Source organism: Gopherus evgoodei, chromosome 20 (genome assembly GCF_007399415.2).
Source record: "Gopherus evgoodei ecotype Sinaloan lineage chromosome 20, rGopEvg1_v1.p, whole genome shotgun sequence".
In the NCBI taxonomy this organism is placed as follows: domain Eukaryota; kingdom Metazoa; phylum Chordata; order Testudines; family Testudinidae; genus Gopherus; species Gopherus evgoodei.
In genome coordinates, this window is record NC_044341.1 from 7,559,577 (window position 1) to 7,583,455 (window position 23,879).

General features: G+C 46.4%; 1 protein-coding gene across 28 annotated transcripts in view; it reads left to right on the forward strand.

Moving 5' to 3' along the window:
* The window catches only part of MACF1 (microtubule actin crosslinking factor 1), a 247,192-nt gene that overhangs the window by 187,101 nt on the left and 36,212 nt on the right, over positions 1-23,879 (forward strand). For 19 of the 28 annotated variants that reach the window (XM_030539247.1, XM_030539263.1, XM_030539254.1 and 16 more), the window contains 11 exons: positions 10,062-10,223; positions 10,442-10,612; positions 11,524-11,690; positions 13,238-13,397; positions 13,769-14,095; positions 15,568-15,652; positions 16,622-16,863; positions 17,845-18,051; positions 20,000-20,119; positions 22,690-22,797; positions 23,184-23,402. In XM_030539247.1, coding sequence (XP_030395107.1) covers positions 10,062-10,223; positions 10,442-10,612; positions 11,524-11,690; positions 13,238-13,397; positions 13,769-14,095; positions 15,568-15,652; positions 16,622-16,863; positions 17,845-18,051; positions 20,000-20,119; positions 22,690-22,797; positions 23,184-23,402 — 1,968 coding nt within the window. The remainder of the gene's footprint in view (positions 1-10,061; positions 10,224-10,441; positions 10,613-11,523; positions 11,691-13,237; positions 13,398-13,768; positions 14,096-15,567; positions 15,653-16,621; positions 16,864-17,844; positions 18,052-19,999; positions 20,120-22,689; positions 22,798-23,183; positions 23,403-23,879) is intronic. The other 9 variants (XM_030539259.1, XM_030539258.1, XM_030539257.1 and 6 more) reach the window with 1 other exon arrangement.

Sequence of the window (23,879 nt, forward strand, 5' to 3'; positions counted from 1 at the left end):
CCACGGGGAGATGGCACTAACCTGTGAGTACAACAGATTTACTTGTACCAGGGATCCTCCCACCTCTCCCATGGGGGGGAAGATGCAACAACGTGTGCTTGGAACCTTACAATCAAAGGAGAACGACGACACCCCCCCCCCGGGGGGGGGGTGCTGATTGTGAGCCTGGAGAGAGTGACAATGCATCTGATCTTTGCTGCTTTTACAGATCCAGACTAACAGGGCTACTACCCATCTGATCCAATACTGGAGCAGACCTCGGGGGTCACCTGGCCTCGCTCCCCAGGGCAACTGGGTGCAGCACAGTGTGTGTGTTTCCCAGCCCTCGCATGGTGCGTGTGGGAGGCGTTTCCGAGCCCTGGTGCAGAAGCTCAGCAGCTAGGAGCAGGCCAGGGAATCCCCGAGGCCCGCAGGGTGCACGGTGGTCACCAGAGGCCGGGCGGGACACTCCTGTGCCGTGCGAAGGGACCCCCCCCCCCCGGCATGGCTCTGGGCTCGGGTTTCATGGCAGTCCCCCCCCCCCAGTGCGCATTCCCTCTCCCGGTGCAGCTGGGCAGGACCCCTGGCCGGAGGGGGAGAGGGGCTGGCGGGGCGCGCCGTGCCGTGCCGTGCCGCGCCGTGCGCGCTGGGGCTGGGGAAGGGGCTACCCGAGCCCAGCCGCAGGCAGAGAGACAGGGCGTTGCTTCTCTTTGTCGGGGGATTTGCACTGTGCCCCCTCCCCCCGAGAGGAGGAGCTACCCCAGACAAGGCAGGGGGAAGGGAAGGGAAGGGAAGGGGAGCGCCTGGTATTTTCCCCCGCGGGAGCCGGCGCTAAACCCGCCGTGTCGCCTTGCCCCAGCCCAGCCCCGCGTGTCCTTCAGCCCACGGTGGAGCCCCGAAGAGCGGCGGCGGGCGGCCGGCCGCAGTTTGCCCCTAGCCCCGCGGGAAGGGTTCTGCCTCTATCTGGCTACCGAGCCGCGTTTCTTTCTTCCCCCGGAGGCGCTCGGGCCACCCCCGTCTCCAAGCCCGGTGCGCCCTCGGGCCACCCTCCTCCCCGCCTTCCCTTCCCTCCCCCCCCCCGTCTGTCCTTCCCACCCCGCTGGTCCCCGCCCCCTCCCAGCCAGCCCCCCGCCCCCTCTCCAGAGTTGGCAGCTCGCTGGGAGCCGCGATCTTTCAGCGCCGTGTCCAGCCCCGCGCACCGGGGAGCTGCCGCGCGGCCGCGGGAGCCCAGGTCCGAGGGGGCGGTCGCGGCTTGGCCCCGAGAGCAGGGGGAGAAATGGATCCCGAGGCTCCCTGAACCCACCCGCCGAGAGAGCGAGTGGGGGCTGCCGGCGAGCCCCGGCCTTCCCGCGAAGCCTTTTGTTCCCCCGGCAAGAAGTTTGTGCGCAAAGGCCCGTGACAGCTGCAGCCTCCACTCTGGGCACGGCAGGAGGAGGAGGAGAATAGCGGCGGCTGCTTGACATGCATCCCACGGCGCGGCGGCGAGGAGCAGCGCTGGCCGGGGACTCGCAGAGGGGGAGGCGGGGCGCTTTCCGCTCGCAGCCCGGCCGCCGCCGCCGCCGCACCAGCCAGAGCTGAACCACACAAAGGGCGAGAGGGAGGAGAGGAAACTAACTTCCTGGAGACTTGTCCGCAGCCCCCTCTCCAAAGCGGCCACCTGCATTCGGGGGAGGGGGGAGAGAAAGTCCTGCCCCCCACCCGGTCCCCCGAGCTGGGATGCTGGAGGGGATCGTGTGGCTTTGCAGCTGGGATTCCTCTCCAGAGCCTTCCCGGGAACGCAGCATGGGAAAACCGAAGGGAGTCTCTCCGGGAACCGAGAGGAAACTGGGAAAGCAATGGGCTGCTATCGGCAGGAGCTGCGAAAGTTAGTCCCTCTGGCCTCTCTGCTGTTCGCTTTCCTTCCGGGGGAGAATCCCCCAAATATTCCTCCTTTGCTGTCGAGAACTTGGGGCATCCTTGCAGATCTACTGAGCGCACTGCCTTTCGGTGTCTGGTGCGTTTTAAAGCCATTTTTTAAAGAAAAAAGCTGCTGCCCATGAAGGAATCTGCCGTGTATGTTTCACCGAGAACCTGTTTTTTTTTTGTCATTTTCTTTGATTCAGATAGTTATGGCTTGATGGGCCCTATTGAGTAAAAGGGACAGCAATGCCATCATGGTTTTGAGACAGGAAGACCCAGAGTTGGCCCTGAATGAAGAACTTCCTGTGTTTAAACTTGCAGGAATATCCGCTCGCAAGCTTAATTCAAATGAAAACACTGGAGTTGTGGAGGGAGAAGCTAATTCAGACCAGCTGGACTTTACAGGACTAGAGCTGGGAAGAAAATGAGAGGAATCTGTCCGGGCCTGGCCTGCAATACATGAAGAGACTGGAGAAGCTTTGCCTTTGTTATTAAAGAAGGGCAGGCTTGGTATAAATTAACAGCTTCAAACTCATCTGCAGCTTCTGTCGGAAATAATGATTGGGAGTATTTATTGAATAGAAACTGTCATACTCGGATGGTTTTTGCTGACAGAGTTGGCAGGAGAAAGGAACCTTACCTTAAAAGCAACCTCTAGAAGGAATTATTTGGCTAGTGATTTTTTTGTTGTTGTTGTTTTTAAGAAATGTGCTGTTTATCAGTTTGGGACCACCAGGATTACAGGAGGGACTATGGAATGCGACTTTGTAAGAGCCTTACTACAAGGGAGATTTTTTTCTGTGTGGATTGCCATTTGACTTCTGTGGAATACAAATTTCAGTGTCAGAGTTCTTTTTAGGATTACAGTTTAAAATCGAAAGGGATTTTAACGTGCACAGAATGCATTTCTTTTTGTTGTGGATACAAAGTTAACAAGGTTGTTTCTTCCTGAATTAAGGAAGTATGGGCAAGCCACTAAGCAGGCCAGACTGTTTACGGCAGAATCCCACTTGCCTGGGAAAAGGGGAGGAAGAGGACGGGTATATAGAGGACTGCTATGTCCCCCAGAGGTCTATATATGACACAATGAGAATAAATGAACAGATTGATCAGGGATCTAAACTTAATCAGCCTTCCAAAAGCACTCTAGATAAGGTGGATGCCAGTACTATATCTAGCAATGGGACTTTAGGAGCATCCAATGTCTTTGAATCAAGGGCACCGGAAAGTAAAAAGTTAGATGAAAGAGTAATTTTTGATGCACTGAAGCTCAGCAGTGATGTCTCAAAGTCAGCACCAGCTCCACCCAGAAGGCGGCCAAATCCGGAAAGAAAAGAGAATGTAAACAGGAGATCATGGAAATCTTTTATGCCACCAAACTTTCCTGAATTTGCAGAAAGGATTGAGGCCTCCTTGAGTGAGGTCTCAGAAGCTGGTGCATCAAATTCTTCTTTACAAGAGAAAAGGGAGTCAGGTACCATGTTAGCTGAGAACTCTGGACATTTAGACCACAGGGAATCTATGTCAGAATCACTAACTTTGGAACATGTCTCCAAATCGTCTGGCATTCCAGAAGTTCAGGAGGCGAAACAGCTAAGTGAAGACTGTTTCCAGGATGAATGCCAACCCCTTCTGAAACCAGAAGATACACCTGCAACATCCATGGTTATCACACGGGACCAGAAATTCTCAAGTGCAACATGGCCAAGAGCAAGGAGAAATGTTATCAAAGGAAGCCTTAGTGATGGGCATCACGAAACATTGGAAGCAACCCAAGCAGACTGCACTGTAGAAACCGTACAGCTATCTCCCTGCCTAAGTGAAGAGATGCTAGATTCAGGAATGAATATTCTCATCACCCCCAGCCTTAGAGAAAAAACTGAGTCTGAGCTGCGATTTGAAGAGGATGAGAGATGGATAATGATGGAGGCTGAGGAGGAGTGGGAGGAGGAGATGCTGTCAGAGGGAGGAAAGACTGTTCTATTGACAGATGAGAAAAGGAACTGTTGCTTGGCAGATATTTCTGAAGAAAGGGAACAATTAACTGCTACAGCAGTGACAACAGAGACAACAGACTCTTCTGCTTGTGTCCTGGGTACCTCTAACCACCCAGCTCACCATGATGGCTCACAGCTGCATGATAACTGCTCAGCTTCTGTTCCCCAGGAAACATACCAAGATTTAAACTGCGCTTTTACAGATAACATATGTGATACAGAAGACCTAACCGTTCAATTTGAAGCTGAGGACTTCACTCCAAATTCAGAGTGCTGTGTCGGTCCTGTTGTCCCAGAGCAGTTCTCTGACACAGATTCTGTGCAGATGTTCCTTGAACTAGAAAAGCAATGTTTGAGTGAAGAAGGAGATGGAGCTTCTTCAGTGGATCTAGAGGGTCCGGTGTCTGGGACCTGCTCAGAAGGGCAGGACCCACAAACAGACTCAGAGAAGCTTGTAGAGGCTGAAACAGAAGAGTGTCAGCAGACAGTTCCTTTTGAAGTCAGTGCTGCAGACTCTGCTATTGTGTCAGATCTTGAGGACTTTGATGTCACATACAGTTCTCAGGTGGTGAGTACAATAGAACCCACTACAGAGCCCTACTCTGAAAAGGAAACCACCTCTGTCACCCAGACAGACTCTGAAGAAGTGGGGGTTTCCAGTCCCAGGGTTGGAGAGGAGACAATATCAGCACAGCAGCTCTTGCCAATAAGACACTTAGAGGATGCTAAAGGATGTGAAATTGACCTGCTGACAGATCAAGAGCCAGTGGAAGATTGTTTAGTAGGAGCAATACTGAGCTGTGAAGGGACAGTGTCTCCTGAGGCAAATACAAGTGAAATGTCCTGTTGTGAAGGAACGTTTCCTCATCCCAGTGGTTGGTTGTTAGTGCCGCAAGAAGATCAAGCCTCATTGGAGACCTACAGTAAAGTGGAGTGGACCTCTGAAGAGTATACAAGGAGAGTGTCCTCAAGCCATTCGTTCCACTGTCAGCCATTCGTTCCTGCCACAAGTGCTAAGGAACTGCATTCCCAACAGGATTTTTACTGGCTGAAAAATGAGGTCAGTGCTGAGGGGGCTAATAGTTCTGAAAATCATGAGCATCCGCTGTCTGAAAGGACTGAATTCTCAAACTGGGGTGTCTCAGAACTAGCATCTGAGGATGAAGTCACGGACTTGGACAAAGAGAGCAATCGATTGGAGGGCCAAATTCATGGAACTGAGCATTTAGATACTCACTGTTTTCCTCAAGCACCTTTTCCAAATGATTCTATATCCGAGCAGGGCTCTGAGGCATGGGTGACGTCCACAGAGTCCATTGAGGACCTGCAGTCAGAAGAAACAGTGCCTCTGGGTCAGCTGCTGCATGTGGAAGGGATTACTCCTGGTGAAGAGTTCCCAAGTGCCCATGTTGTTCAGGAGGACGTGCCAAAAATGGTTGGAGAGGTAATGCTGGATGTTTCCACAGGGGAGGCCAATATCTGGGAACCAGGAGACCTGGCCTGGCTGTTTGAACACAGCTGGACAGATAACTTAATAAGTTGTGTAGCTGGTGTACAGTTTGTAGGTGGAAATACTCGCTCTCCAGTTTGTGTGGAACCCGTGTGTGCTGGCGCAGAGGAGCGTACTGCCATGGTCACAACCGCTGAGGAGGAACTTGCAGCCATCACTGCTCCATTTAGTGTAGAGCAGCTAGTCCCCACTGTTCTAGACAGCACAAAGATGCTCCCTACGGCATTGTCAGCTGCGGAGGAGCCTGTCGCCGATGCCGCTCCGCCAGCTGCGGAGGAGTCTGTCACCAATGCTGTGCCACCAACTGTGGAGGAACCTGTACTAGCACTGCCAGATGCCGAGGAATATGCTACCATGGCTATGGCATCCAGCGTGGAGGAACTTCCCACTGACACTCCAGGTATGGAAGGGTTTCCTGTCCTTACAGCAGCCAGACCAGAAGAGTTTAACACTGCTGTAATTTCCAGCACAAAGGAGCATGCTGCATCCCCACAAGAGATGGAAGAGCTGGCCATGGCCTTGCCATTCAGCATGGAGGAGCTTGCTACTGCATCATCTGGCCTGGAGGAGCCCGTTGCCTCTGGCCAGGCACCCAGAGCATCATGTGCCTCAGAGCACAGCACACAGATGCTTCCTGCAACTGTGCTGGAAATGGAAGACCCCCCTCCTCTCTCACACCTCCTAGCAAAAGAACTATCTTCCACAGCATCTGGAGTGAAAGCGTTGGCTAGCACAATGACTGACACAGAAGGGTCTCCTATCACAGTTCTTGTGGCGGAAGGGGCTCCTGCTGTAACAGATGAATTAGTTCCAGATAATGAGGTATTTGTTACTCAGTTACTTACTCGAGTGTGTCAGACAGGAAATCCCTTCATTTGTGGGGGTGGGGAGAGGAAGTCCTGACTCCGACCTAGCTGACAATTTGCTCACACATTTTGTGAGGTACAAACGGCACTAATTTTTCCCTCTTTCACATCGGTTTTCTGTCTTCTCTCAATTAAAAAGAGTTGAATTTTGTAGGCTAATGCTTTGAGGGTGGGAAATAGGTATTTTTACAGGCATGCGAGGTAAAATAGGACAATGGTTAGATTATGGAAAATCTTTCCCTAAACTTTTCAGGTGACTTACTTATTCAAATACATTATGTTTACTCAAAAGTAAATTAGAGATTGCTATGGGAAGATTTTTCTTGCTGGAGTAGATCCACCATTTCAAATACAAAATGCTGTTATTAAAGAGAATCTGTAAAGCAAATTGAGTGAACACAATGCATACATGCTATACAATAACCACTCATTTAAGGTTTTCTTAAATGAGAAAGAGGGGCAAAGGTGTTCTGAAATATCGAGAGAAAAATAAGTGTAGTTCTTTTCAGTATTTTACTAACAACATTTGTATTAAGAAAATTTGAAAAGTGCTATGAAGAGTATCAGTTGGGTTGTTTTTAATGCATAGTATTTCCATATCTGATTCCTAATTGATCAGCCATTTAGGTTAGAAGAACAGTCATTGGGAAGGCATTACCAGTTGCCCAGCGCATAAACCCGATTCAGTGGCAATTACTCATCCTTTGTGCTATGCCACCCATTTAAAAAACCCACAGCTACCTCAGCGTCAGAGAACTGCTTTGAAATAGAGGGGAACACAAGGAGAGAGCAATCTGTTTATACTGAGTTTTTGCTTAAAGTGCAGCCTTCACTACCAAACCAAGTTCGAGTCAGTAAATTAGGAAAGAAAAATAGACATCAAGGTACTGACTTCATGTGGCTATTATCTGGGATTTACTGCTTCCGTTTCATTGTTGCCTCTCTATTGGGACTGTATTTTATATTAAATGTTTCTAGTTATTAACCCTTTCGAGCCATTGATAGATTTAGGTTTGCGTCAGGAAAATGCCTTGTAACTTGAGTGTCTTAATATTAACCAGCTGAGTTATGTCTATCGTACCAGGAGCATGAAGCAAAAATGTACTTCCAGTGTTGCAACACATATTCTTATACGTTCCCTCTGAAATATTTGTTCCAACAGCGTGCTGGCACTTCTACAGAAAATCACCAAATGATGGCTGTATTGTGTTCAGCAGTAAAAGGGTTAAGAAGTGGAGTGAGATCACAGGATGCAGTCATCCATGATAGGAACAAAGTAGAATTTAAAGAGAGTCATTGGAAAATGATTCTCAAAATGAGAGGGAGGTACCCGAACAGATCCAGTGCCTTTAGTCGAGAATGGCAGTCCATGCAGTTCACCAAATAGAGCTTTTCAGAAACCTCACTCATCACGTTTTTCTATGTAACAGATAGATTGCACATTAAATATTTGTTTCAAATTTGAGTCCCAGTGAAGGTTAATGAATTAAAACATTGGAGTCTTGTGTATGCATACTGGCTTTGGAGAATAAATGTGTTAGAAGTATTTGCTCTTAATGCGATTATGCATAGTGATTGTGTTTTAAATGATCCTCATGAAATGGGCTTTGGTTTCTGGATTGTGCGTAGGTACCTTACAGATATTCATTGTCAGGGGTCAGCGGCTGTGCATTTGGATCCTGCAAAAAACAAGTTTTAAAGCTTCTATTTCTTTTTTTTTTTAAGTCCAGTTTTATGTTTAAGGCTCAGTTCAGAGTGCACTGGAAGAGGCACTATGCTCCAGTCAAATGTTTGCATGCCTGACTTATCAGTCTGGTCCTTTTATGTGTTTGGCTGCCTTGTGCAGCCAACTCCATATAAGAGCAGTAACAGAAGTGTTTGGAGAATTAGCTATTTCATGTCACCATCACTTCTTATAACCATAGAATAATTCTGCACAAGCATATAGCTCTGGACTGTGTCTTCCAGCGCTCTTGAGTTAATATTCCTGGCATAGTCCCACTGTGTAGACAAGCTGCTGAACTTCAGTGGGGAGGAAAAGATTTTTTCTTTGAAAATGGGACAAAGCGCCAGAAGGTAGGCAGTCTTTCCCAGGCAGGATGTTACTGAATTTCATCCCTTCAGAGATAAAGCAATTGTCTGATACCAGAGATCTTTTCCAAACCTTACTCCAGTGCTTGCTTCTCAGGAGTTTTGGCACAAGTCTATCTGAAATGAAATGTTTAGGCTTTGTCAATTTCCATATCCTTGGTTACATGGGTTTTTTCAAGCATACTTGAAAAAGAAAGAGAGAGGTTTTCTGCATTTATCTCCTGCTCCCTTCCCAGGGAGATGCAGAAAGAGCACGATAATCTTTCATGTTCTTCTATTTGTCAGCATTTGACCTATGATCTGTGCTAGCCAGCAGCCCAAGGCCTTGTATAAACAAAGTATCCATCCCTGTTTTAGATTGTATTCTTCATTATGTTGAAGCAGAGCTGGTTCTACCTCTTGGATTTTGCTCGGAATTTGCTTTTCATGTTCCAGTGTTTCCTGCACAATGTGGCCTTGGTTGGCTGCCTTGTCTCTGAGGCTGAATGACACTATTGTGGTGGAAAGGAAATGAATACAGACTGCTAGGGTCTGGCTTGTCATCAGCTAATTACAGGAGATTTGAGTCTTTGATAAGGGCACTTACCTCCTCAAAAACCAGGATTTTCCCTGTTGTTTTTCCTCCCAACAGCAAGGTTCCTTCCTTCATTTCCAAAAACCTTTTTATGGGTGGAATGCTTCCCTCACAGGATTTGCAGACTAGGATTGTGCCAAATACATGGGATGATCTCAGATAAACAGCTAACACATTAATCTTCCATCGCCTTTCTCTTGTTCACTTGGTCTTTACAATTACAGTATGCTTCCCAGTGTCTAAAGTTTTAGTCATTTGATAAAACTAATGTAGTGTATTGCCCATCCCAATTCAACACTGCCATGATAAGATTTGCTTTGATTTCTGTTGTTGAGCATCTGACTGGGTCTTGGTGCAAGTCACAGTTTGGCTGTCTAGGTGGGGCTTCTCCATGGGATTTACAGATTTAAAAGCATATATGGCTGCATCTGAGACATAATCTATGCCTGAGACCAGCAGATACCTGAAGTGCTCATCACTGGAGATTTTTAAGAGCAGGTTAGACAAACACCTGTCAGGGACAGTCTAGATCAGGGGTCGACAACCTTTCAGAAGTGGTGTGCCAAGTCTTCATTTATTCACTCTGATTTAAGGTTTCGCATGCCAGTAACTTTAACGTTTTTAGAATGTCTCTTTCTATAAGTCTATAATATATAACTAAACTATTGTTGTATGTAAAGTAAATAAGGTTTTTTAAATATTTAAGAAGCTTCTTTTAAAAATAAATTAAAATGCAGAGCCCCCTGGACCGGTGGCCAGGACCCGGGCAGTGTGAATGCCACTGAAAATCAGCTCACGTGCTGCATTCGGCACCCGTGCCATAGGTTGCCTATCCCTGGTCTAGATAATACTTACTCTTACCATGAGGGCAGGGGACTGGACGAGATGACCTCTGGGGGTCCCTTCCAGTAACTGTGATTCTATGACGATACTGGATATGGGCAGATGAGAGATTTAAACTAACCAAATAAAACTCCTTAAAAAAAATAATAAAAATAACTGCACCAGAAGAAGCAAAAGGAAAATGTTCTGCTTGCTCTTTGGAGAAGGTTGGGAACTGTAGTCTAAAGTGTATCCGTTAGCAGATGGGGCGGTGCCGCGCAAGAGAACTGAAGGTTATAAACCAATTCCCCCTTCTTGTTCAGATGTTTCAAAAGGAGCAAGTGGATCCAATTCAGGTAAAACTGCAGCAAGTAAACGGACTGGGCCAGGGGCTCATCCAGAGCGCAGGAAAAAATTGCGATGTGCAGGGATTGGAACATGACATGGAGGAAATCAACGCCCGATGGAACACTCTCAGCAAAAAGGTAAGCACCGCAGGAGAGGTGAGCCTTCCTTGCTTGATGCAGTAGGACGTTGCCTTGGCTCAGGTGAGGCTGCTGACATAAAGGGAGCCGTATCTATAGTTGAAGCAGAGCCATTGACACTGTAACAGTGCCAAAGGCGATGAGCAGTTGCTCTGTGGTCACCTAGTGTAACTTGAGAACACTGCGCCTCTAGTGATGTGTGTCTATGTTCACCGCAGGTGGCACAGAGAATCGCACAGCTACAAGAGGCCCTGTTGCATTGTGGGAAGTTTCAGGATGCTTTGGAGCCATTGCTGAGCTGGTTGGTAGACACAGAGGAGCTCATCTCCAATCAGAAACCTCCCTCGGCTGAATACAAAGTGGTGAAAGCCCAGATCCAAGAACAGAGGGTAAGTGAGCTGGAGATAGTGAACGCTGAACAATATCCAGGAGGGAAGGCTGTAGAGGCCACGAGCACAGTGCACTGCTAGTAGCTGAACAAGTGTCTCTGCTCCGTTTGGATCATTTAAAAAATATAAATAATAACTGTGATTTCATGTAATTCCACTAGTTTACGGCAACCATTGTGCAGCTCTGACTTTCTCATATTCTACCATTATACTCTGGTCTTGTCACCCATACCTGCCAACTTAACAGGCTAATAATAACTGCTATATAAAAGACAGGCAGATTAGCTCTACAACTCCAGTATTATTTTGCTGTCGTACTGTCTTGAAATTAGGTGCCTGTTCGTTTTTCTTCAACAACAGCACATTTGGTTTTTTTCATGGTGACAGCTATTTTGTATCAGGATCAAATAGATTTTGTAGAGTATGGTTTCAGTTTTTGAATTTGAACAAAATAAAAACACAGAGGAGAGGGTTGGCCAAACACAAATTGGTCTTTAAGTAACACAGACGGGTTATGAATAAGACTTGTTAACGGATGGAACGTTCATACATGTTAATAATGGTAAAACAAAGTTTAAAAACCCCCCAAGACTTCATCACATATGGTGAGATTTTTTTAATAGGAGAGTCGAGCAAATGTTAAAACATAATTTTTACAATTTAGGGGAGCAAATTTCAGGTTTCTCTGTTGAATCAAGTGTTTTGGATTTGTTTGAGGCATTTTTATTGTCTTTCGAGTTTGGGAGGAAAAAAAATCTTGTTGATGTGCTGTGCTGGGTTTGGATGCAGCCCAGTGTTTATTAATGGTTTTCAAACACAATTAGAGGGTTGGTATGTTGGGAGGCAGAAGTAGCTCTGCTGACTCAGTTTAGTAACTTTTATCCCTCTTTGTTTTAATGTTTATGCAAAAGCTGCTCCAGCGGCTCTTGGATGATCGCAAGGCCACTGTCGAGATGATTCAGGCAGAGGGCGGAAGGATAGCGCAGTCGGCCGAGCCGACGGACCGAGAGAAGATTGTTTGCCAGCTGGAGAGTCTTGAAAATAGATGGGCAGGACTGCTTGGCAGGGCAGCAGCCAGGTAAGGAAGAGAAGTGGGAAGGAAGTGACTTCATTTTCTCTCAGCTTTGAAAGCGGAGAAATTCCTCTGTGCCCAGCAGGGAATGTGTTCTTTGCACCAGTGTATCTGGTTGAATATGCTGCCTGTTTAAGGGTGGAGAACAAGCAGTAAACATATTGTCACTGGAAAACTTCTGAATTTCTTTTCTGCTCTAGACTCAATGATCATAGTGGTCCCTTCCAGCCTGAGAATCTGTGATTTTGCTGGGATATTCTCCTTCATTGTAAAGCCATGTAATAGGCCCAGACTTTGGCTTATACTGTTTACCAGTCACGCAGTGATCTGTTTCATCATCTTATTGGCACATTGGCAAAGTGTAGTGGCAATTTCTCCCATGTCCATCAATGATCAGCATTCTGGAGTTGTTTACAGAGTTCACTGCCCTGTATACTTTAGACAAAAACCCGTTTATTATTGTTTAAGTTTGTATTACACTGTACACTTACAAGCTGCTTTCTGACTGACGGAAGCATTTGTGCATGTGTTTTTAAACTGTTTTCAGTATGCGTTGGTTGGCCATCCAGCAGTCAGTCAATCGGATCTTTAGACTAATTCTTGCTAGTAGAGCACTTGGGGTTTGCAGCCGGTGTTAATCCACTGGACGCTGTTGTGGGCTGTTTGTAATCATCAGATAGCGACACTTGGGAAGTTCAGCGAGATTCCTTTACTGGAATATCCTGGAAACAGCACGTGTCAACCAGAAAACACGCGAAACTGAAATGTGTGTTGGGAGAGTGAAACAGATGGCACAGTTTTATAATGCTGTGGAGATGCTTAGATGAAATTAATTCTCTTCACAATGTGGGTTTATTTTTATTCCTCCTAGTCTGACTTTCAGCTTCAGCTCCAGAGTACTGTTTGCACCTTTCTGCTGCACGAATCTCATTTACAAGATGCAGTTCGCTGCATGGTCTAGTTCGAATAATGATGTGTCGAGCCATCCACAAGGGCCAACCTCAGTTTACCGTATTTGAAATTCCAGCTGAATCAATGGGCCGCGGTCTCAAGGACTACCAGTCTAGAACCTTTCACTGGCACCTAATGGTCCTTACAAACCTAACATCCAAGGATTTTAGCAATGCCCCATATCATTTCAGGAGATTTCTATGACATTGCTGTTGATAGCCGAAAATCTAACAGTATAGAACAGAAGCTTTTTTTATTGACTTAAGTGGGAGTTGTCTTTGACCCTTACACAACATCAGTGAACAGGGCATTGTTCTGCAGTTGCTAGGGAATGTGTGTTTGCATTTCCTGGTTGCCTGACTAGATGTTAAACACCTCTCTTCAGTCCAGGTGTCTATTCCTTCCTTCTATGGCTTTGTTTAAAGGCATTTGCACTTGGACCTCTAGCCACTGCAGCATGTTAAAAGCTTCATAGTGCAATACAATCTTTATGGTTAAGGTGACACTCAAACATTAAGTTGCTTAACTGTTCTGATTTAAAAAAAAAAAAAAAAAAAAAGACCTAACGCCTAATTAGCAGCTTTGTTGTTATCGTGATGTAGGCAAAAACAACTGGAAGATATCCTGGTTCTGGCTAAACAATTCCATGAGACCACTGAGCCTATTTCAGACTGGCTATCTTTGACAGAGAAGAAACTGGCAAATTCTGAGCCCATTGGTACTCAGACAGTTAAAATCCAGCAGCAGATCACCCGTCACAAGGTAGGAAATGGTCCTCAAGCAAACACAGCCCTGTCCGTGGAAGACAGCCATTGTTACACATAGGGTCCAGAAAGCTGTCTGCATGGTGATGGGGACAGCTATCACAGGCTTTTGAAATAGAGAACGTGAGAAATCACATGGGTGGCCCATTGTTTGCTTCTGGCCATAATGTAGCTATGTAGCTATTGTGTCTTCTGCTTTTTGCAACCATCTTAAACCTTTTCTTTGTTATAGCATGTGCCTTTCTTGGTAGGTTTTGTCTTTATTTTGTTTGATCATGAATTAAATTCATTCTTTAAGTTTTTCCCCCCTGTTTTATTTCATTTTCAATCATTTGTTTCTGTTGTCCATTTTGTCACCTGGATTTTCAGGCACTAGCGGAAGACATAGAGAGTCGCGCGACTGATGTGAATCAGGCGGTCAGTCTCGGGCAGTCTCTCACCTCCCTGAGTTGCATAGCTGAACAGGGCTTGCTGGCAGAGAAACTAGACTCGCTGCGGGCCCGGTACAGCGAGGTTCAAGATCGGTGCTGCCGGAAGGCAGCCCTGCTTGATCAGGCGTTGTCCAACGCTAGGCTCTTTGGGGAGGATGAGGTGGAAGTGCTCAACTGGCTGGCCGAGGTTGAGGACAAGCTCAGCTTGGTATTCGTAAAGGATTATAAACGGGACGTCCTGCAAAAGCAGCATGCCGACCAGCTGGTATTGCCATTTTCTGTTTTTTCATATTTATTTGTTTGTTTGTTTGTTTATTTAGCAATATAGCAACTGTTTTGCTCCATTTTTGTTTCTGTTTGACTTCAATTTTAACCAACATCAAAACAGGCCTCTCTGTTCTCAGGTTGGAGAAAATAAACTTCTTTCATTTATTAAAAACAACTCTCCTCCCCTCAAATCTCTCCCACCCACACCCCAGAAAAGGTGTCCTGATGTCCCATAGACTGTAAATTATTCAGATGTTTTGCATCCAACTCCTGGACTAAGTAAACCAGAACAGCCAGGATTTTTCTTTAGAGCTTCCAGTCTTTCTCACTAGAATGAGTGAATTTACAGAGCCAGGAATGTGTCGTTTTCCAGCATTGAACACCTCTTCTGAGAGGTAAAGTCCGTTTCCACTCATACATAAGCTCTGTAGTGTAGACATAGGCCATGTCAGCATAGCCCTCCAGTGTGGATGCAGCATATGCTGACAGAGTTTTGTCTGTGAGGCCTGGTCTACACAGAGGATGGGGAGGGGTCGATGTAAGATATGCAACTTCAGCTACGGGAATAGCATAGCTGAAGTCGAAGTATCTTATTTCGACTCACCTCCTATCTTCCCAGCACCTGATCGACGGCCACGGCTCCCCTGTTGACTTTGCTTCCGCTGCTCGCCCTGGTGGAGTTCCAGAGGTGACGGGAGCGCGTCTGGGGATCAATATATCACGTCTAGACAAGACGCGATATAGCGATACCCGATAGATAGATCTCTACCCGCCAGTCCGGCAGGTAGTCTGGACGTACCCTCAGTGTAGGAACACCATCTCCCCAAATTACATGACCTCTGCAGACAGAAGCACTCGTCTGTCGGCATAACTGAGTCTCCACTAGGGAGTTCGTCAGGCATAGCTATATTGCTGGGTGTGTGTGTGTTTTTTTTCACACTCCTGATCAACATACATAGGCCAGTATAAGTTTTTAAGCATACACCAGTCTTTGCCAGCTGCTCCCTCACCGCACTTAACACAGCTCTCAGTGATTTCAGCTGCTAGAGGGGGAGTCCCTCTGCTGGTGCACACTGGACAGTCTCTTGCAATAGAAACACTGTCCCACAGGTATTAGTGATTTCAGCTGTGTAACAAGACTCTCAATTGAGTCTAAATTAGCTTGTTTATTATGCATTGGTTAATTTCTAATACAAGAGTGGATTCTTCATTAATACAGACCCAGAGGCAGAGGGTGGTAAAGAAATGTGCTTAGCCCTGAGTTACAAGACCTTAAGCCTTGCAGGGAAGTGTAGTGGTGCGGGAGCAGGAAGGACATGCCGCATACCTGGTTCCAATCCCTGGGGAATACAGAGAGAAAGTTATGCTTCCCGTGGGGTCCGTCTCCTCTCTCTCCTGCACTTGGTCGCCTGCACAGCTGAAGGGTCACCTTCATGGAGATGGTAACTGCTGTTGGTTCTTTCCATTCAGGCCCTGAACGAGGAGATCGTGAACAGAAAGAAGAATGTGGACCAAGCCATTAAAAACGGGCAAGCGCTTCTGAAACAAACCACAGGTATCAGAAGAGATGAACAGACTGCTAGGCCTGGTCTGATAAAGGCACTTCCCCTCAGCCAAGCTTTGGACTAGCTGAGAAGCCTGATCGTTGTTGTTTGCAATAATTTGTGCAGAGCAGGCTGTTGATCGTGGCTACTCTTAAGATGCTGCAGAGCCGGATGATGTTCCACACACATTCATTCTGCGTAGTAGACTATGAGTTAGTATTTAATATGTTTATTATGATGGTGCCTAAGGGTCAACCCACTGTGTAGGCACAGTACAAATGCAGAGCAGTAGACGCGCCCTCCCCTTAAACATGCCGACTGCTGTCGAGCAAAAGTTCCCAAATAGAGGTCTGTGTGGTTCACTTTTTGGTGATCTCCACAGACCTGGCTTGCAACCCAGCACAGGCTCTACTCCTTCTTTCCAGCTGCTAAATCACATTAAAAGAGGCTAAAAATATGCCAAGCACTGTACTAATATTACTTTCCATGTAAGCAATTGCTGCAGTTGCCATGTGGATGTCAGCCGTTCGTGAGTGGGAGGAGAAGTGGTGCTTAAGGCAGTCTGTTTACTAAGAGGTAGTCTGCATTATGAACAAATGTTCTAGAAAAGTTGATATAACAGAAACCAGTTTGTTAGTTTCCTGTCCTTTCAGAAATGGCTCCCTCTCTCTCAGAGATGTCTCACGTTAGTCAAGAACAAAGCGCTGGTAACTTCAGGGTTTTATTGGAACCTCAAGCAAAAAAGACTTTGTTGCTGGTTTCATTTCCATGGTGGGAAGAAGGAGGAATTTTCCATGGCTGGAAGGAAAATATCAGTTGCAAAAGTAGCTCCACGATTGTGAAAACGGCTTCTTGCTTGCATTAACTTGACAAAAAGGGGTTCTGAAAGTAGCCATTTAAATCGGAAAGCAGGAAAACAGGCTGCTTTAAAAGAAAACCAACCTTGGACATGCATAACTAACTGTGTCTCCATCTCACAGGGGAAGAGGTGTTGCTAATCCAGGAGAAACTAGATGGCATCAAGACTCGTTACTCGGATATCACAGCCACTAGCTCGAAGGCTCTCAGGACATTGGAGCAGGCTCGTCAGCTGGCCACCAAGTTCCAGTCTACACATGAGGAACTAACCAGCTGGATGAGTGAGGTGGAGGAGGAGCTGATGTCCAGTGGGGGGCAGTCACCTGTTGGAGAACAGATACCCCAATTCCAGCAGAGGCAGAAGGTCAGAACTTCTGAAATACTGAACTCAGTGGCAAAAGCTGGGGTGGATCTTTACAAGGGAATGCACCAGAGCCAATGAGCTGTGGGAACTTGCGCATTGCATTAAGAGTGAACTGCAGAGGGTATAGTGGAGAGTATGGGAGAGAATTTGCTCTTAAAGCATAATGCCTAAAGTGGGGGGGTAACGGAAGGGAAAATATCTGTTTGGTCTGTGATGAGGGCTCTTCAGCACCATGGTAATGCAAATAATAGCAACAATCTTTCACTTTAAGAAGCAAATGAGGCACCATCCTTTTTCGGCTTATGGGAGGCTGCAACTCAGAAATCTCAAAGCTCATTTAAAGATTAAAAATATATTAACAAAGCAGAAGGTAACATGGTGCCTATAATCTCCTCACTTCTAGCATCTCTAGCACCCACGTTGTCCCCATCCCCTCCATACAAAATACAGATGTCAAGTTCATCTTCCCTGCACTCATTTTGACCCCATTGCTCCCCCTTTGAATCCTTCTTATTGACTGACTCCCCAGTTGTCACCCCATCAAATTCAAGCTACTAGTCCTTGCCTTCAATGCCATTCACAGCTGCCCCTCCCTGCTCATCCTCTCTTGTCTCATCTCATGTTGTCCCTGCCAGTTTCCTCCAAGGATGCCAGCCTTCAGCTGAAAAAGCCCTTTCAAATTACTTGGACCCATCAAGACGTGCACTTTGCTATTGCATGTATCTGCCTTCTTATGAGTGCTGCCTTATCCTCCTTTCCCCTGTGGGTTCAAACAGTACCTGGAAAACGGGGCATTCCTACTAAACGACAACCGTTACTCATATGCCGGTGAACAGCTCCATTGGGAATCTTGTCCCGGTGAAAAGAATGAAGGGAACTTGGCCGCAGGACCATTAACGATTCAGATGCAGGAAGGGCCTCTTGCCAGCAGTGTGTTGAGGATGTTAACTAAGGTATACTCTCGCTATGTGTCTTCCTCAGGAGCTTAAGAAGGAGGTTATGGAGCACAGACTTATTCTGGATACTGTCAATGAGGTGAGCCGTGCCCTCTTGGAACTGGTGCCCTGGCGAGCCCGCGAAGGGCTGGACAAACTCGTGTCGGATACCAATGAACAGTACAAGATGGTCAGTGACACTATCAGGCAGAGAGTGGACGAAATAGATGCTGCTATACAAAGGTCACAACAGGTAACCTTATAATCTCTTGTGCCTCGCTCAGGAGAGGGTTTGGCGGGGACTGCATGCCAGCGGATTCACCGCTGCTTCCCTCTAAGCAGCAGCATAACTGTAGCTTTAGACATGAGAATCGCATGGTGGGGAAGCAGCAACTAATGCTGAGAAATGACCAGTTTGGGGAATTAGTGTGATAGAATTGGGGATCGAGTCTAGCTGGTTTCTGAACAGTCTGACTTTATAATGGTTTTGGTGATAGTTCAGTGCCTCTTAGAGAAGTTCTGTATTAACTTAGTGCTTCTGGCTTTTGGGTTACGGCACTAGTGGATTGTATCTAAAACTGGTGACAGGTGAACTCTCAGGCACAGAAATGTAATCCGTAATTCTGCCAGCCCATGGATTTATTCCAGAATAAGAATCTTCCTAAAACCTTATTCTTTGGGGATTGAGGAGGATAGTGAGTAGCTAAACTTTTCACCTAAAGCTTTGAGCACAGGTAGCACAAGCAGAACTCATCCAAACAAAACTGTGCTGTGAAAGAGCGGTCTCTTTCCCTGTGGACAGAAAGGGCATTTAAGGGGCTTGCTTCATTATATTCTGTAGCGCTAAACTTGCTAGTTGCAATGCTGCTCTGTGCTTTAAAACTGCTGAAGAAGCCAGTACCCTCTTCCAGGCAATGATGTGTTAATCATGTCAACTGATGGCAGCTATTCGTCAACACCCAAGGTGTAATGGACTGCACTGACCAACGTATCGGACCATGGTTAGCAAAGTTGAGAATGTACGCTTTAAATCCCATGAGTATTCAGATATATTTGTCTGTTTAGCTCTTTCCACTGCTGGCCTATTTCATAGGAGTCCTGCATATAAAACCCAGGGCTGTTTTTATTTCTCTTGCAGAAAAGGGTACTTTCTCTTTAAATGTTTGCTAAAAGAGGGGGAAATGTAGCTTGTCGTTTCACTTTCACCATGTAAAAAAGTGTGTTCTCTGCTGGGGTCTCCACAGAGCCAAAGTGGATAGCTGTTGAAAGGGATGGCATCTCTTAGGACAGCTATCTGCTGCTGCTTAGGTAGGCTTGGAAGGATTAGATTTTTACTGGTAAATGTCAGCAAACATCAATTTCACCCTGCGCACAAACTGATGAAGAATATTTCCATCCATGAGCATCAAAATTTAAGATAAGCAAAGGAAGAAAAATTCTGCTTGGGAATTGATCAGAGGTAGATTTAAGGCTGTTTACATCGTCTGTATTCGATGTTGACAGTTTGTGTTGTAAGTTTTAAATCCTTCACTTTATACATCTCAACGTCTATGGTCATTAAATAATTATTGCCTGACCCTTTCCTCATAATTGCTTAAAAATAAACATAGATGTTATCCCTCAACATTATTAAAAAAGTGACTTCTCCTAAGCCTATTCCTAGGCATCTCTCTGTGGAAATGTTGCCTGCAGATTGTTGAGCAATTATTGCCACATTACTCTGAGAAGAACTGCAATTGTTTTCAATTTTGGGGGTGGGAAGCTTCTTTTAAAAAAATCCGAAAAAACAGCCCGGTAATTTTCCTCAAATCAAACATGGAATAAGACCTGCTGGTGTGTGTTGATGTTAAGGTTATGTTGTTTTTCCATGTCTTTCTTTGTACGTATGTCACTGCACCTCATTGTCTGGCTGTATCTTCCTTGGGTCGGCTTTGTCCTTGGCTATGTGTAGCCTCGGGCCTGTTGGGTCTCTGCCTATCACCTTTGCACATTGCTGTGCATTTCCCTTGTTCCAGTTGTGAGTCCACATTGCTGTCTGTAGTATGGAGATATGTATCTATGAGACCATTGTCTGTGTGTGTATCTTTGTGTGTGTGTGTTGCTGTTGCTGGCGTGCTGGTTTGTGCATCTGTGGAAATGCTGTCCTTGCTCCATGTGTGTCGCTAACTTGTTGCGCTCGGTCTCCTCTCCCTATCCGCTAGTATGAGCAAGCTGCTGATGCAGAATTAGCCTGGGTTGCTGAGACCAAACGGAAATTGATGGCACTTGGTCCAATTCGTCTGGAGCAAGACCAGACAACAGCCCAGCTGCAGGTCCAAAAGGTACGCGCAATATGCATGCACTACTTTGCTTGTTGGGTAAAAGGATGGGCAAGACCTTACTCGTTGTCTGGAGCCACGAGGATAAGAAAATCGCTCCTTGAATAGAGGTGATGAGTGAAGTGGAACAGCTAATTGGTATGTCAAGGTGATATTAATTCATTTGCCTGGAGTAGGGCAAATCATTGGTTGTGTAGGAGAGGAAGGTGGTAATTTATTAGCTTGGATTGAGCTGCAGGTGGCTGTGATGAGCTAGAGTAGGACGGGTAAAACTCAGTCACGAGGGTGAGTCATTTGGGTGAAGGGATAGAGAGTTTATTGGTTAGGGTACAGCATGATCTTTCTCTAGGGAGGCGCGTTAGTTTTATAGAGTCGAGACTGGACCTATCTAGAGAACAGCAGTTCAGCTGGGTTTTTAAGTCATAGAGATACTGAGATGGTGAGTTAAGAATGATCCCTCCAGGACAAGATATGCCTGAATTTTCAAGATACCGCAAGAGCTGCATGTTTAAAATGTGGCTGAATTAGACAGACAACCAACTCTTCATATCAGGGTATCTAGCCCTCTAACTGCAGGCCTGCCAGCACTCCAGCTCCACATTAGGCTAATTTTCAGTTGTTTAGACATCCATGTTTTTAGATGTCTTAGAAGCTACGATATTCCACACATTTTCTTCATTGGTTTATTAGATTCCCTTGTCACCCACCTTATATCATAGCTGTAATTAGTTTGTGTAGGTGTATGTAGCCCAGTTTTCATATCCTTCCAGTTTTGCTAGCAAACCTTTTCTCACCTGAACATGGAATAGGTTTTTTCCTTTTGCATGTTCTCAGATCTAGCTTAGATTTGATACCATGTACTGCAAATTTTATATGGTCAGTCTGGTGCCAGCTCATACCCCTGAGCTGTGAGTTCAGAGTGTTTAGACATCTTAGTCACCACTTGGTTTTGGGTGCCCAGCGTTAAAAATCCTGGTTAGATCATGGTGGCTTCTAAGCTTTTGTCAACACACAAGTCAGTTTGGGGCTTCTAGCATAGACATAACCACCTGGGCATTCTAAGTCTGAATGCTGTGAAACACTGCAAAGTTAATACCGTTAGAGAAGAGTGAACTTCAGATAACAAGGCTACCTGTAAATACTTTAGATCTGCTTATCACTGACTGTTCCCTTCAGTGGAAAATCATCTTTGGTGTCCTTGGTTTCCCTCCTGGTGACCATAATTGGGGCAAAAACGTACTGGATTTGGTATCGTTGTTAAGAGCTGGCCACTACAACGGGAAAAAAAACTTGATTGAAAAATAAGCTAACAACAGCTGCCTCAGGTGGGGCTTTAAATAAAGAGTTTAGTATCCTTTCCCAGACTTGACAGCAATAGAAATAGAAAGTCTCATCGGCTTTGCAAAAAAAAGGGAAGAAAAAATAATTAGTGTTGTCATAAAGAGAGGAAGTGAACCGTCACATGTGAAGTTACAGCGAGCTAAGCTTGGCTTTCAGCTATTGTGGGTCTCTTGTTAATCACATGGCCCCTTGGAATATAAATGATAGTTGTATTACAGCACCTTTCATCAACAGTCTTGTCTCAAAGTGCTTTAACTGTAGTTCAGCCTCACAACACCCTTGTGAAGTGGGTCAGTAGTAGGTGGGGAAACTAAGGGACAGATCTGGGGAAGTGGTTTGCCTAAAGTCACACAGCAAATTAGTGGCAGAACTTGGAATCACAGATGCCAACTTTTTTCTGCAGTGGTGAGTGCCCGCAGCCCTGCCCCGACTCCATCCCTGCCCCAAAGTCCCTGCCCAAACTCTGCACCTCCCTGCCCCTATTGGGCCCCTCCCCAAATCGCTGCCCTGGTCCCACCTCCTCCCCCCAAGCAAGCCGTGTTCCCCCTCGGCCCCCCTCCCTCCCAGGCTTGCCATTTCATGGCGCAAGCGCTGGGAGGGAGGGGGGAGAAGCAGGACACGGTGATGCGCTCAGGGGAAGGGGAAGGGGCAGAGCGGAGGTGGAGGTGAGCTGGGGCGGGGGGGAGCTCCCAGTGGGTGCAGAGCACCCACCAATTTTGGCTGGAGCACCCATGGAGTCGGCGCCTATGCTTGGAATAGTTCCCTAACTTTTCTGTAGGGTGCAAAGGTTGGTCTGTTGCACTGGTTCTGTCCCCATCTTGGAGTTTCTGTGTAAGGAGTGAGGCGCTGCTGAGTTCATGAACAGTAAAAATGAACTTGATGTGTGAGCTGATCCAAGTCTGAACCAGTCTCTAATTTCAACTGGTTTTTCCCAGGCTTCTGAAAGAGATGTTAGTTTATTAAGAGTGAAATTCCAAAACACAGTTGAGAAGAAAACACAGTAAGCTGCAGGTGAAGTCAGATTACAAAGATGTGTCACAGTATATTTGATTGAGTGTTTACAGTCTCTGGTTTACTTCACCACCTAGTGGTCATTTTCACCTGTCATCTGACCACTTTGGGAGAGTTTCAGAAATCTATTACCCTCAGTACAAGCTCTGTGGGAAGACAAGAAGCTTTGTGGCTTGGAGATAATCCTGATTTTTCTCATTCTTAACATTTCCTTCCTACAGGCTTTCTCCATAGACATTATTCGACACAAAGATTCTATGGATGAGCTGTTCAGCCAGCGTAACGAGATCTTCGGCACATGTGGAGAAGAACAGAAAGCTTTGCTACAGGTACCTCCGTGGCTTTGATACATGTACGCCTCATGAGAGAGAGTCTTACACAGCAGAGCTGGATTAAATACGGGAGGGAGAAAAGCAGCATGCATATTTCCTGCATCCGTCTGTTTCCTTGTCTCTTTCTCCTTGATTTAAAATTATTCCATTTCTAATCATGCCAATCAGTAATACCCATGGGAGTTGTTTCCCATTTATTAACTTTTTAGTTTTGTTGCAGTGTTTATAAGGGGAAGGTTATAGGGATCTCAGATACCACTTTGGTTGGTGTTACAGCGTGCAGTCGTGGGACTCCGCCGTTTCCGTTCACAGCATGCGGCTGGCTCATTTTCTCTGCCCTTGCATCCGTCACCAACTCCACACCCTCCTCCTGTTCCCTCTAGGAGAAAACGGAATCGCTTGTGAAGCAGTATGATGCTGTTAGCCAACTCAACTCGGAGCGCTACGCGTGCTTAGAACGTGCACAGGTCTTGGTGAATCAGTTCTGGGAGACGTATGAAGAGCTCAGCCCATGGATTGAAGAAACACAGGCATTTATAGCACAGTTACCCCCTCCAGCTATTGATCATGAGCAGCTCAAGCAGCAGCAGGAGGATATGAGGGTAAGGGGGAGAGGTTTTCATTTGCACCAGGTAAAATTGATTCTGCCCTCTATAAAATGGAGGCTTCGTGCTATAAAAGGGCTGATGAATAAGGCCAAGATTTTGTGACAGGTATTTTAAGTCCCAGAAGGTCACGGGCAATAACCAAAAATTCACGGAAGCCAGTGACCTGTCCCTGACTTATTAAAAATAACTATGACGAAATGGGGAAAGAAAAGGGTCCAGCACCCACTGCTGCTGCAGGCTCCAGGATCCCCCCACCCATGGTAGCTGAGAGCATGGGGTCCCCCTGCCTCCACAGCAGCTTGGAACTGTGGGATCTGCCCGTGGTGGCTGGAAGCTGCAGGATCACCTGTGCCGGCTGGGAACTGCGGGATCCACCTGCGATGGCAGCTGGGAGCTGCAGGCGTTCTCGCTGCCTGCAGTGACTGGGAGTTGCAGGGAGGCCCCTCCAGCTGACAGCTCCAACTCCACTGC